This window comes from Periplaneta americana, chromosome 3 (genome assembly GCF_040183065.1).
Source record: "Periplaneta americana isolate PAMFEO1 chromosome 3, P.americana_PAMFEO1_priV1, whole genome shotgun sequence".
Taxonomy (NCBI): Eukaryota; Metazoa; Arthropoda; class Insecta; order Blattodea; family Blattidae; genus Periplaneta; species Periplaneta americana.
Window position 1 is genome coordinate 145,085,000 of NC_091119.1, and position 12,348 is coordinate 145,097,347.

General features: G+C 35.8%; 1 protein-coding gene across 1 annotated transcript in view; it reads left to right on the forward strand.

The window, feature by feature from the left end:
* Positions 1-5,649, forward strand: part of Kdm3 (Lysine demethylase 3) — a 264,097-nt gene extending 258,448 nt beyond the window's left edge. The window contains exons 12-15 of the mRNA XM_069822650.1: positions 281-533; positions 669-950; positions 2,263-2,579; positions 3,323-5,649. Coding sequence (XP_069678751.1) covers positions 281-533; positions 669-950; positions 2,263-2,579; positions 3,323-3,712 — 1,242 coding nt within the window. The 3' untranslated portion in view covers positions 3,713-5,649. The remainder of the gene's footprint in view (positions 1-280; positions 534-668; positions 951-2,262; positions 2,580-3,322) is intronic.
* The last annotated feature ends 6,699 nt before the right edge of the window (positions 5,650-12,348 follow it).

A 12,348-nucleotide genomic window follows, 5' to 3' on the forward strand; every position in this document is an offset into this window, starting at 1 on the left:
GATGAATAAATATGTTTTTTCTTCCTACTGAAAAATTGTATATTTTGCACATAGGAGTTATTGCAGGAACAAGAACGATACGTAAAAGTCGCGTTATATTTAAAAAAAAAAAATAAAAAAGAATGCTGTATAAATTGCGGTTGTTTTTTAAATTCTCATTATTCGGGTATAAAGTGCTAAATACGCGTAAAAATTAGCGATATCGCAAATGCTAATTTTGCATGTCCTGAGCTATTAAGTACTGTATATTCATTTCTGATAAAAGTTTCGTTTGTTGCAGGATCAATGGAAACGTGGCCAGCCTGTGATAGTGTCTGATGTAACAAAACATTTGGACATGAGCCTCTGGCACCCAGATTCATTTGCTCGTGATTTCGGTGAAGATAAGAATGATTTGATCAACTGCATGACTGGTAACCTGGTACCAAATCAGCCAATGCGGAAGTTCTGGGAAGGATTTGAACACTTTTCTCGTCGATTGAAGGATGATAGAGGCAATCCAATGCTGCTCAAACTGAAGGATTGGCCACCAGGTACGATATGCCATAGTTCATACATCTATATATACACACATCTGTTACACATACATGGAATGTGTGCATTGTGCTAATTTATTTATTTTGTAATTTGCTGCTATTATATAATATAACTTCATTATTCTCTTTTAGGTGAAGATTTTGCAGAAATGTTGCCATCTCGGTTCAGTGATCTGATGAGGGTGTTGCCTTTGGCTGAATATACTCACCGCACAGGGCGTTTGAATCTTGCAAGTCGCCTGCCAGATTGCTTTGTTCGCCCTGATCTGGGACCCAAAATGTACAATGCATATGGCTCTGCACTGTATCCCACAAAAGGCACAACAAATCTGCACCTTGATATTTCAGATGCAGTGAATGTAATGGTTTATGTGGGAATTCCAAAAGATGGAGATAATGATGAACATATCAAAGGTTTGTTGTTTCAGAAAATTATTTAATTTCTTCTTTTCAAGTTTGGTGTAATTCTTACATATGCATGCTTGTTTAATACAGGGTCTGGCAGAATGATCCTCTCTTTTTTAAACTGAAATAAAACGAGCAACATAAAACCTTTTACAAATTTTATTTTACCGTCATGAAGAACAATGTTTGCCATTTTGTCATCACTTTGTTTTAAAAATTATATCGTCCAAATGATTGCCCGCATGAGCAAAACAGTCCTCGCTCATGGAGTTGCTGAGGATTTTGCGGGGCTCAATAACGAAAATTCTGCTTGTTGACACTGCCCGCCAAATGGAAATTAGCTTCGTCACTACTGAGAAGAACAGCATGGTCTGGAAGCAATGTGGCATTTGTGCCTGTAGTTGTAGTGTTCATTATGTTACATCAGTTCAATACCAGCTGTAAAAAATATGGGTTTAAAATATCAACACTAAAGACAAAATCTATGGTCATAAGTAAGAACCCAATACGATGCAAATTAGAATTGGAAAAACAAATAATTGAACAAGTGATGTGCTTTCAATATCTTGGCTTCCAGTTATCAAGATCAGGCCTTTTGCAAAACGAAATTTTAAACCAAGTTACTAAAGCAAATAGAGTATCGGGATATTTGAACGATCCATATGGAGAAATATCTCCATATTGAACCTAAGGTTCGAATTTACAAGACCGTGGTGCGCCCTATTCTCACTTATGCAGTTGAAATAAGACCTGAAACAGATGTTGGATACAACAGAAATGAAAACCTTAAGGAAAATTGTAGGAATCACAAGAAGGGACCATATACGGAATGATCAGATCAGAGAACAATGCAAAATACAACCAATTAGAGAATGGACACTAATAAGAAGACAACAATGGAATGAGCATGTATCTCGAATGGAAGAGGATAGAATTGCGAGAATCGCCAGGGAAACTACCCATCTGGGAGCAATGTTGATCATTCCATGCTATAATAGCAGATTTATTTATTTATTGATTATGGCTCTTTATGACAATTGAAATGGTAAAGCTTTTGCTGATCAAAGATATATCACTCAAGCATCCACTGCCAATACAGCCCGTGCAGTGGCCAAGTTAAATCGGGGAGCTCATTCTGTCGGACTCTGTATATATTATTTTAAAACTAATTTATAGAAAACATTTCTTGTGAATAAATTGTATCCTACTTTGATGCTTAGGTATAAAAAGACTAATTTTTTCTTTACAAATAAGGTGATTTACTCTGAATATGATATTCGATGTTTTTCTCCCATTTTCTAATTACATTTGTCTTTTGCAGAGGCATTTAGAGCAATTGATGAGGCTGGATGTGATATATTAACAAGGCGACGTGTCCGTGAGAAAGGGGAACTTCCTGGTGCACTGTGGCATATCTATAATGCCCGCGATGCTGACAAGATTCGTGATCTTTTGAACAAAGTAGCTATTGAAAGAGGAGCTCGTCTGGAACCACACCATGACCCCATTCACGACCAGAGCTGGTATCTGGATGGCCCACTTCGGGAAAGGTTATACAAGGAGTATGGTGTTGAAGGATATGCCATTGTCCAGTGTCTTGGAGACTCTGTTTTCATTCCTGCTGGAGCACCTCATCAGGTGAGTCCAGTAACATTTAATTATCTTCAGGTTTCATGTTGTAACAATAACATAAGTACTTAGTAGACATATCTACTCTCATCTCCTTCCCACTTTTTAATGATATACAACACTATACAGTCTCTATAAATTAAAGATGATGTAACATTGATCCATTTTGTTTAGAGGTATAAAACTTCAAACTTCTCTTCTAAATATTTTATAGCACTGATGGAATTATTTTGAGAACCCCCCTTCAAATTTTTATAAAGTCTAGGGTGAGAAATTGAAATTGAATGAATCTGACAGAGTGAAAATAATACACTAGAGCCGTGTACCATTGTACCATTATGCTGGGAAATGTTTAATCAAGGTCCATAATTTTGGAATAGTGTCAAGCATGTTTGACTGCAAAACTAGTGAACCTGGGATCGAATTCTGGTTGGAACAAGTTGCGTGATTGAGGTTTTTTCTGGGGTTTTCCTACCCATTAAGAGCAATTGCTGGGTAAATTTTGGTGTCAGTTCCCGACTTATTTCATTGTCATCACTCTCATCTTCATCCATCCTGGGTACTTCCATATTCCTGTCACCCTACCATACCGGGCTAACAGAATCCGACCTAATGGATGACCAACCTTAGGAAGGGTTCATTATAATCGCCAAAAAATGGGGAGGGAGGTAAAATTTTTGACTGAGATTTTTCATAAAATTCAGTTGAAATAGTTGCAAGAATATAATTTTTTTGTTACTTTCTCTTTGCAGGTGCGTAACTTGCATAACTGCATAAAGGTGGCAGAGGACTTTGTCTCTCCTGAGAATGTATCGCATTGTTTCCACCTTACACAAGAGTTCCGTGAGCTCTCGGACACACATTCCAACCACGAGGACAAGCTTCAGATAAAGAATATAATATATCACGCTGTGAAGGACTCGCTGTCAGTCTTGACGAGGATGGCTGGAGGAAACGAGGAGTTCCTGGCTAACATGGGTACGGAATCTGCTGCAGCAGATAATGGAACAAATGGTTCAAGTCCTGGAGCTGGGGAGACAGCACCCCCAAATGGGAGCAACGAGGATGATGATGAAGATGCCAATAGCAGTAGTCCAAGTAATGGGGATGCTGTAGATATAAAGAAGGAACCTGCTACATGAATGCGAAGAGGAGGACTTTCTGGATGAAGTAAACAATGTACAAAACCGGCAAGCGTTGTTGGTGTCAGAGTACAATTATGTTTATATAAGGTGTGTAAGCTCATTGTCAAAATGTGCTTAGAGACAGAGTTGTGATATGAGCTACTGTACCTATCACATGACTGTTCCCTGCCATCATGGAGTCGTTGGGTATGTTACAAAGAGTCTAACAATCCTTTTGGGACGTCATGGAATTTTCTTCAGCAGTTGGTAGGATAAGCATATTGCGTAGTTCCTGATTATTCCTCTGGCACCATATGGGGTTTGCAGTCTTAATTCAAAAGCAACCTTAAACCTCATGTGGTGCCTTCAAGGCTTTCTTTAAAAGTATCCTTGAAGTTGGTATGGTGCTTGGGAATGGAAATATTGTTAATAAGCCTATCAGATGATTATGAAGGCTGGTAAACAAAAAATATATTATGAAAGAGAGTACCACACATGTGGGAGCTTTACAGATTATTATAAGAGAGTTTATTGAAGATGAACACAATGCCATTTGGAGGCTACAAGCAATACAAAGGCCGGAGTTGTGTGCTTTCATTATGTTGGTGCACTGGTAGCCGAAGGGTGACCATCCTGTGATCACGTTTCCTATTACTACACCTGCAGAGAACATAGAAATTCAGTATCGTATGTTTCTCGTTTCCTTGTGCTCGTGAACTTTTAGTGGTGGATTGGAGAGTGGAAGAAATGAGGTTCTGATCTCATAATGCCTACATTTCCATATGCAGAACATTGCTAGAAACAGTGCAATCCCTTACTTCTGTTCGTAGTGATTGTCATATGTATTGTAAGAAAGGCAGCTCGTGCCTCGGATTAATATTAAGTGTCCACGTAACAGCCGATATCTTTAAAGAAATGATTTTATTGACTTATTCATGTTAAAAGTGAAAACTATTGGTGTAATTTAGATGATAAAAGTGTTGGGCTGCTGCGTGTAGCTTTCAAGAGTAAGCTTAGACTGGCAGAGTCGCCTTTTTCCCCCTCCCCGCTGCACGCAGGTGGCACATTCTTTATACTATTCTGTCCGTTTTTCACTTTTCAGAGAATTAAATTTCTAGGTGGAACATTATATAAGTGCTGTTTAAAAGTGCCAATGTGTGTGTGAGTGCGAGTCATGAAGCCGAGCTTTGGTATGTTAGACAACCAGTATATGGTGCCACCTTAAAAAGTGGGGTTTTGTTTTATTTTTCCATTTCTTTTGTTGAAAGCTTAGAATTCGAAATTATAGTGAAAGCTTTCTATTTAACCAAAGCCATGAGGAACTGAAGTTTGTAGTTCCTATGTATGTTCTAGTATTACAGCGACCTTGGTTCTGAATTTGGGTGGTGGAATTGCGCAATTTCCTTGATCTCAGTTCTTGTGTCGAGCATACAACGATTTGCAAGTGATTTAGTGTAATTACAATGTCCATAACCCCTCCCGGATCGTTTGGAGGGGTGCCTACGTACTGTGCATTTGGGCCTTTGTTGATGTGGTGTCAAAAGAGTACCAGTATTTTACGATTCTGAGGTGATATCTTTGTTCCAATTCATCCCTGTATATTATTACATAGTCATCTTATTCGTTTCCATCTATGCCCAGTTTCCAGTGTTTCTGTCCCATGTGTGAATCTTGATGATTCTCGATTTCATTGAGGACTTGTAATTTATTCTGCTTTATTTGAGGGGACATGGAACAATTTACTGTTAGTGTTGTACAGTTCTATAGTGTTATGTTTCAGCTGTTGTGGAATTAGTTCACAAATTGGTTACTAGAGACCATGAGTGGTCCAGTCTTTGTACAGTACAGTTGTATTGATGTTTCTGTAACCCAATGGGGTCGAGTAAATTTTTTGTACTGTGTAAATGTAAGGAGATAACAGTTTGAATAAGAAAATGTTTATATTATGGAAGTAATGTTTGGTTTATATTTTATTGAATTCCTTTTCTTGTCCCATGTTTTTTAGGGTTTCCTGTACGGCTTTCCTATTGATTTTTATAACCATAAGGACGATGTACAGTTGTTTCCTTTTTATTCCTTTGCTGCATTCTAATCAGATCTGTTGTGTGAATTTTAAAGTTAGAAAAGTTTGGACCTTGTTTTATGTGCTACTACAGTATTTCACTTCTTCACATCTGTATGTTAGAGTGATTACCATATGACTGAATACGAACAAAATTCATTCAATTTCAGGAGGAAAGCTAAAGGGGCAGATGACAATACAGGAGGATTCAAAAGTCCCACGATATAGACAAACTGTTCTTAGTGCAGATAGCGAGAAATGGAAATAAGGGAAAGTTGGAAATAGGTAGTTTTCAATCTAATGTGCTTGAATTTTCAATGTGGAGTACATTGTTGAGGTTATACCACAGTCTAGTATATACAGTCGCGAAGCTCAATACGTAGTAAATATGCAAACATTAGATAGTTGTTCACCACTAGGATCGCTAATATCGCCTCATTACAGGCAATGCAAAATAGTGCTGTCACAGTCTATTGTTTCTAGCACCCTCAAAACTCAAGCTTCGTGACTATATAGTAGACTGTGGTTATACACTCGCACGACACACTTGCTAGTTTTATCGGATTTTAGATATGAAGTGTATCAGGTAAATTACGATGATTAGCAGTGTTGCCAATACATGTTCAGGGAAAACTGCCAGGCAAGAATAAAATTCCCCTGAATTCTTAATTTGGCAATGTAAAGAAATGCTGCTTTGCACTGTGAGAAGTTGAATAATCGTTAAACTTTGCATGTCGATTATTTTTCTCCATTAAATAATATATATCTAAAATCCAGTAGAACTAGCCAAAAAGCCACTAATATGGCAGCATTGGGACTGCCGGGTGTGTTGTACTAATGTACAGCTTCAGTGGTGCATTCTACATTGAAAATTTAAGCACATTAAATTGAAAACTACGTATTTCCAACAACTTTCTCCTTCATTTTTCGCTACCTGCACTAATAACTGAATTTGTCCATGTTGTGGAACTTTTGAATCACCCTGTATATGGAGGAGGGTGTGGGAATTGCATTAATACCGTAAAACATTTTGCAAACCTTCGAAGTATCTATAATCTATAACACATTTATCTATTTGGCAATTTAGAGAATTTATGAAGCTCAATATATAATATAGTAAGTAAATGTTAGTTTAGGATTTAAAAGCGTAGCTGATAATCCATATGTCATTCAAATCAGAGCAGTCAAGATTCCCGTACAGTAGGCTATTCTTTGATATCTCGGTAGGGAGTGTTCAGTTAATTGGAGCACTGTCTCCTGTTTTATGTGGTTAGAAACGTGTTCAGTCTAGTGGACAGCTGACCTGTTTGGCAGTCATTAGTTAGGGTACGGCCACACGAGCTACATTTGTCGCAGGTTTTCTGCTACAAATGAAGCTGCCGTAATTGTCGCAAAATGGGTGGCCACACGGGCGCTACAATTACTGCTAGTTTTTGCGTTAAATGTCGCTACGTGTGGCCACATGACATGCCACACGTAGCGACATTTGTAGCTAGTTCTTTTGCGTTTTGCAGCACTCAACCGTAGTATAGTGGAAGCTTTCTTCCGAGATGGATTATGAAGCCAAAGTCGCTTTGTGTGTGTTGTTAGTGTACATTATTACAGTCACACACAATTACATTGCGCATGAGAAGAAAATTTATAGCAGTGCCATAAAGTTAACTTTTATTCCTGTGTCGATTTTACAACAGGCAATATTGTTCGTCAGTAACAATCGGAAGTACGGTGTGGGTGAAGGGTTTATTGAAAGGCTGTATGAAGACCTAATTTCTCGTGGTTCTGTAGAAGGGTCATTGGGATTGTACGACAGGTTAGACATGCTCTTCCCTTTTCAATACATGAATTTCTGAAACGTCTCCAAGTAAAAAGGAGTTTTAAACATGACCCAAAATACAACTCAAAGAGGCAATCTGTTTGTAACATATTTGAGAGATCTGTCTTGTAAAAGAATTGTTTTTTCTTTTTTACCAAATGAAGTCGCTGTGAAGGGTTTACTGCAACGCTATTGTATAGATTTTATTATTGAAGGAAACCTTTGGTCGAGAATGAAAGAAAAAATGTGTACTCTCAAAGAACGGTATTTTGAAAAGAGTATAAGTAAACACAGCTATCATAAAAGTTCTCTTTTTCTTGGTTTTGCAGAATGCTTATTGGACGTTGCGGCAATTTAAACTTGGCCCTTATATCCCAAAATACAACTCAAAATGGAAATGTCTTTATAAACAATACTGATTTGTGAGGTCAGTGCTGCAAAAGAATTGTACGTTTTTTTACCAAACAAAATTGCTGTGAAGGGTTTGCTAGAACGCTTTTGTATACATTTTATTATTGAAGAATTCTTTAGGTAGAAATTGAAAGAAGAAAAATGTATGTACTTTTTAAAGAAAGATATTTTGAAGAGAGTTAAAAAATAGGGCAACTCAGCTGGACTATACATAAGCGAAGCAATATTTATTGGCACCGTATTGTTAGTAACAAAATATGTTATATATATTGGCAGCATATTGTTATAAATCTGTCATGATAATAATTTCCCATCTAAAAGTCAATCTCCCTCTCTGCTTCACTCCCTCATAAACACAAGTTAATTCTGTTATGATTACATATACATACTGAGAATTTCAACCATTAAAAAAAACGGGTTTTCCTTCAAATTTGAGAATGCCTTTCTCCCATTGTAGGCCTTCATCTAATCCAATAGAAAACAGAGTTTACATTCTCTTAAACATGATAGATCACGTTTCTCAGATTATTATTAAATTTCGGGGGAGGGGGAAACTGAAAGGTGAATCTTAGGGTATGTTACAGTTTCATGTCTCATAAAGTTTTTTTTACCAACAAAAGAAAATTTAACGCTAAAAGATAAGCGGGGTGGTACAAATTGCGATATCTTATAGCTAATTCGAGAGACAAATTTCACTGCATTCATCAATGTCACTTGTTTTATTTTTAAATACATTAGGCCTGAATAAAATGCCAAGGTGTTGTATGCCTGGCTGCAAATTCAATTACCAGAAAGGAACTTAGTGGCGATATTTACTTTCCTTCTGGTGAAGTAACAAAAAACAGGAGTAAGATTAAGAAAATAGTATTTAAAATTAGCTTACGCGTGTATCCATACGCATTTGTAAATTTACATTGCGCTAAATTATTGTAATTCTCTACCGTAAAATGAATAACTGATTTGTTATTTCACTCTTTTTAAAGTCTTAATCTGTGTGTCCTTTACATGACATTTGATTTTTGCTTTCTATCTCATTCCTAAAAAATTAAAGCATAACCATTCATTTTACACGGTTGTTTGTACTTTTATTACAATTTTTTTGTTTTCTTTTGCATGATATTTCTGTGGCGTGGTTCTAAAAGGGCCAATGTCAAAAATGTTAGTTTTGAGATAAATGGGTTTGAAGTTTGCTTATTCTGTACAGTGAACCTATGACATTGGCTTGTGAATGCTCTGTACCTTCCACATTAACTGCAGCAGACATTGGCCCTTTTAATATATGGAAGAACAAACAGAGATAAGCTCGAAAGTGTATATAACTCAAAAGTGCAAAAAATTGACATTGGCCCTTTTAGAACCAAGCCACATATTTATTCTTTATTTATTGTCAGTTAGTAGATAAAAGTCTTTTGACATTTATATTCTTTGACTCACTGAGTCTCCTCTGGGAATTAGTAAAGCGGAAATAAATATTAATATAAATTTAAAGTTTAAAAAATATGGATTTCATAATAAGAAATTCCCAGTAACTAACAACAGTGTTAATTCGTTTAGGCTGGAAAATTATTGGTCACGAATAAACCTCATGTCAGACGGCGCCAAACTTGCTACATTTACTCCTCTGTGTGGCCGCTTCCATTTAACTCAATGCTGCCTATAATTCCAGCTACATTTGTCGCAGAAAACTTGCTACAAATGTAGCTCGTGTGGCCGTACCCTTACTGTTTACTGTGATAAGTTTTGAGAAGGTTTTGAATTGTGTTAGTGACTTATTGCAATATCCAAGTGATTTTTTTTGTGCTGTGGCTCATTGTTCAGAAGACATTAATAAACAAATACATAAGCTATAATCGTTTATTTCATGCTCTGCTGCTACACAGGTAATATGACTTCTTTTATGCGTTTCTTAAGTTATACACTTTGCTTCCTAATATATTGAATCCACATTAGCTGTAACCAAAAATAGGTCATTTTTCCTATCTATGACTTATTGTATTATGTGTAGTTAGTTAGTTTATATATGTAAATGATTGCAATTGCTAACCTAACGTGTACTCTTACAATTCTCGCTCAATATGTTTCGTTTACATAGCAATTCTCAGTTAGTATTGGATCTATTTTGCAACTCTAAAATGTTCTTGTTAACCTTGTCACGTAGACAAAAGGCTAACCCTGGTATATTAAACAATAAAATAACAAGAAGCTACATTTTTGGCATTGCAACCTTGAAACTTGTTCTAGTGATGAGCAAACCAGTGATTTCTTTGTCACAGTTCCAGTCCAGACTTAAGGTCGAATCTAGTACTTTTTATTTGTGATTTGCTTTCTGAAGCTTAGACTTCCATTCAAAACTAGCTCTCATTCATCCTTCGCGCAGAATTTATGCAGTCGTCTACATACCTATAGTAAAAATCCTCAGTTTTTACAATTGTTTTTATACCAACGTCAGTACATTGATTTCTAACACCACCATCCGCACTGAATAAATTTTATAGTATTTTTGTCGTCATTAACTCTAGATATGACAATTTTATATACTCGGGAGTGTAGTCGTAAATAAGTAGGACCAGGGCTCTTTGTGGAAAGTTTTTTTATTATAAATATAATAATTATTAATAACATTATTATTATTAAGGTAAAATCCCGAGAAGATGTTCTTCAAGGACTGTGTGTAAACCGCGTATTTACAGGGACTGTTTATTAGGTGGGCATTATTATTATTATTATTTATTAGTAATGCTGCTGGGGTTATACATATTACTATAATTCATATTTATAAAATACAAACTTGAGTTGGATGCAAGTAAGACATTTTCAAAAGGAAAAATAAAGAAGCAGGACATTCCCAGGCCGCAAGAAAAAAAAAAAGAGAGACCGGGGCAGCATCCTGGCATAATTGCACCCTTCTAACCTACAAATTACAAAATGAGTAAATAAGAGTTTATATTAAGATCCTGGCAAAAATGATTGGTTTCACAATTTATTTTAATTGGTCTTCATTGAATAAATACAAAAAAAAAAAAATATCATGAATCTATAACAACAATGTATAGTTTTGAAAAAAGGCTTAATAATGAACAATACAAATTTGTGAGTTGGTCGCCTTTGGCTCTGAGCCCTTCAATTGAATGTTATGGCTATATTAAGAGAATGAAGGAGTGTTCCTAATTAACCCTGAGGCCAGGCTACGTCAATTTGCAAGATTATAAATTCTACTAGGGAAGACCAGGTAACTTGATACCCTAAGGGTGAAACCTAACCATTTTTCCCCCATTACTACAAATGCTAGTGGATTATGGTGATTTTCTAGTTTGAAGGTTGAAATTTCTTTTGCCAACTTCGTTTCGAATTTCGATACTGACAAATACTATAAATGGTAGTGATTTTGTAACCGGTATGTTGGCAGCTGAGGCAAATGTCGACAATATTTGCCGGTACTGGAGTTCCATGAAATTAAAATTGTACTAGATTTCTCAGCCGGTTACTGGAAGATAGTGAAATTCGAACTTATTAATAATTAATTAATATTAGTATTAATATTAATACATAATAGTTATGTTATGTGTTGCGTTGTGGTTATAATTCAAGAATAGTCAGATAAGTACAAATGAATATAATATACTTGGGCGTGATAATGCACGTGGGTAATGGATAGAAATATTATTTCAAATTTTAATGAATTTCTTTCGTGTTTAGATTTTTATTACTATGTCAAAAAAATGAAATAGTGTTGCAGTGACTCCTCCAAGGAAGAAAATGTGTGGCATTCAGAGTACGCTTCAGAAATCTGTAGTTCACGTGTATAATGAGTTGAAGAAAGAAGATAATGAAGAAGGAATTATGCTAACGGAGACAGCAATTACAACCAGAATAGGACAATTATTAGGAGTAAGTATTCTTAAGCATATATTTCAAAGTGGTATTCAGTTTTAGGAGTTTGCACTAATAATTTCATGATTGTGGTCAAACAAAACAAATTTTTAGGTTAGGCCTAATGTTTAATCAAGTCAGTGATTTTCATATTGCCAAACTAAATACATTTAAGATACTGTAATACTGCAGTAGGTGATAGCTTAAATACATTTACAAATTAGACGAACAAGTAATCAAACCGCACGAAAGTAAATTTCCAGTTTTCTCTTTTGGTATTAAATTAACCGTTCAGATCACAATTTACATGCCACATCGGCCGAAGAAAATACAAGTCATATTGTAATTATTAACTTGATATTGCAGCAAATATTACATGAATGTTGGCCTGTTATGGTGCTTAAAAATAATTCAGTTTTATATAATATAACATACTCTATAAAGCATAGGAACGTTGACTCTGGCTGAATAATTTATTCATGACTGGGCTAAGTAATA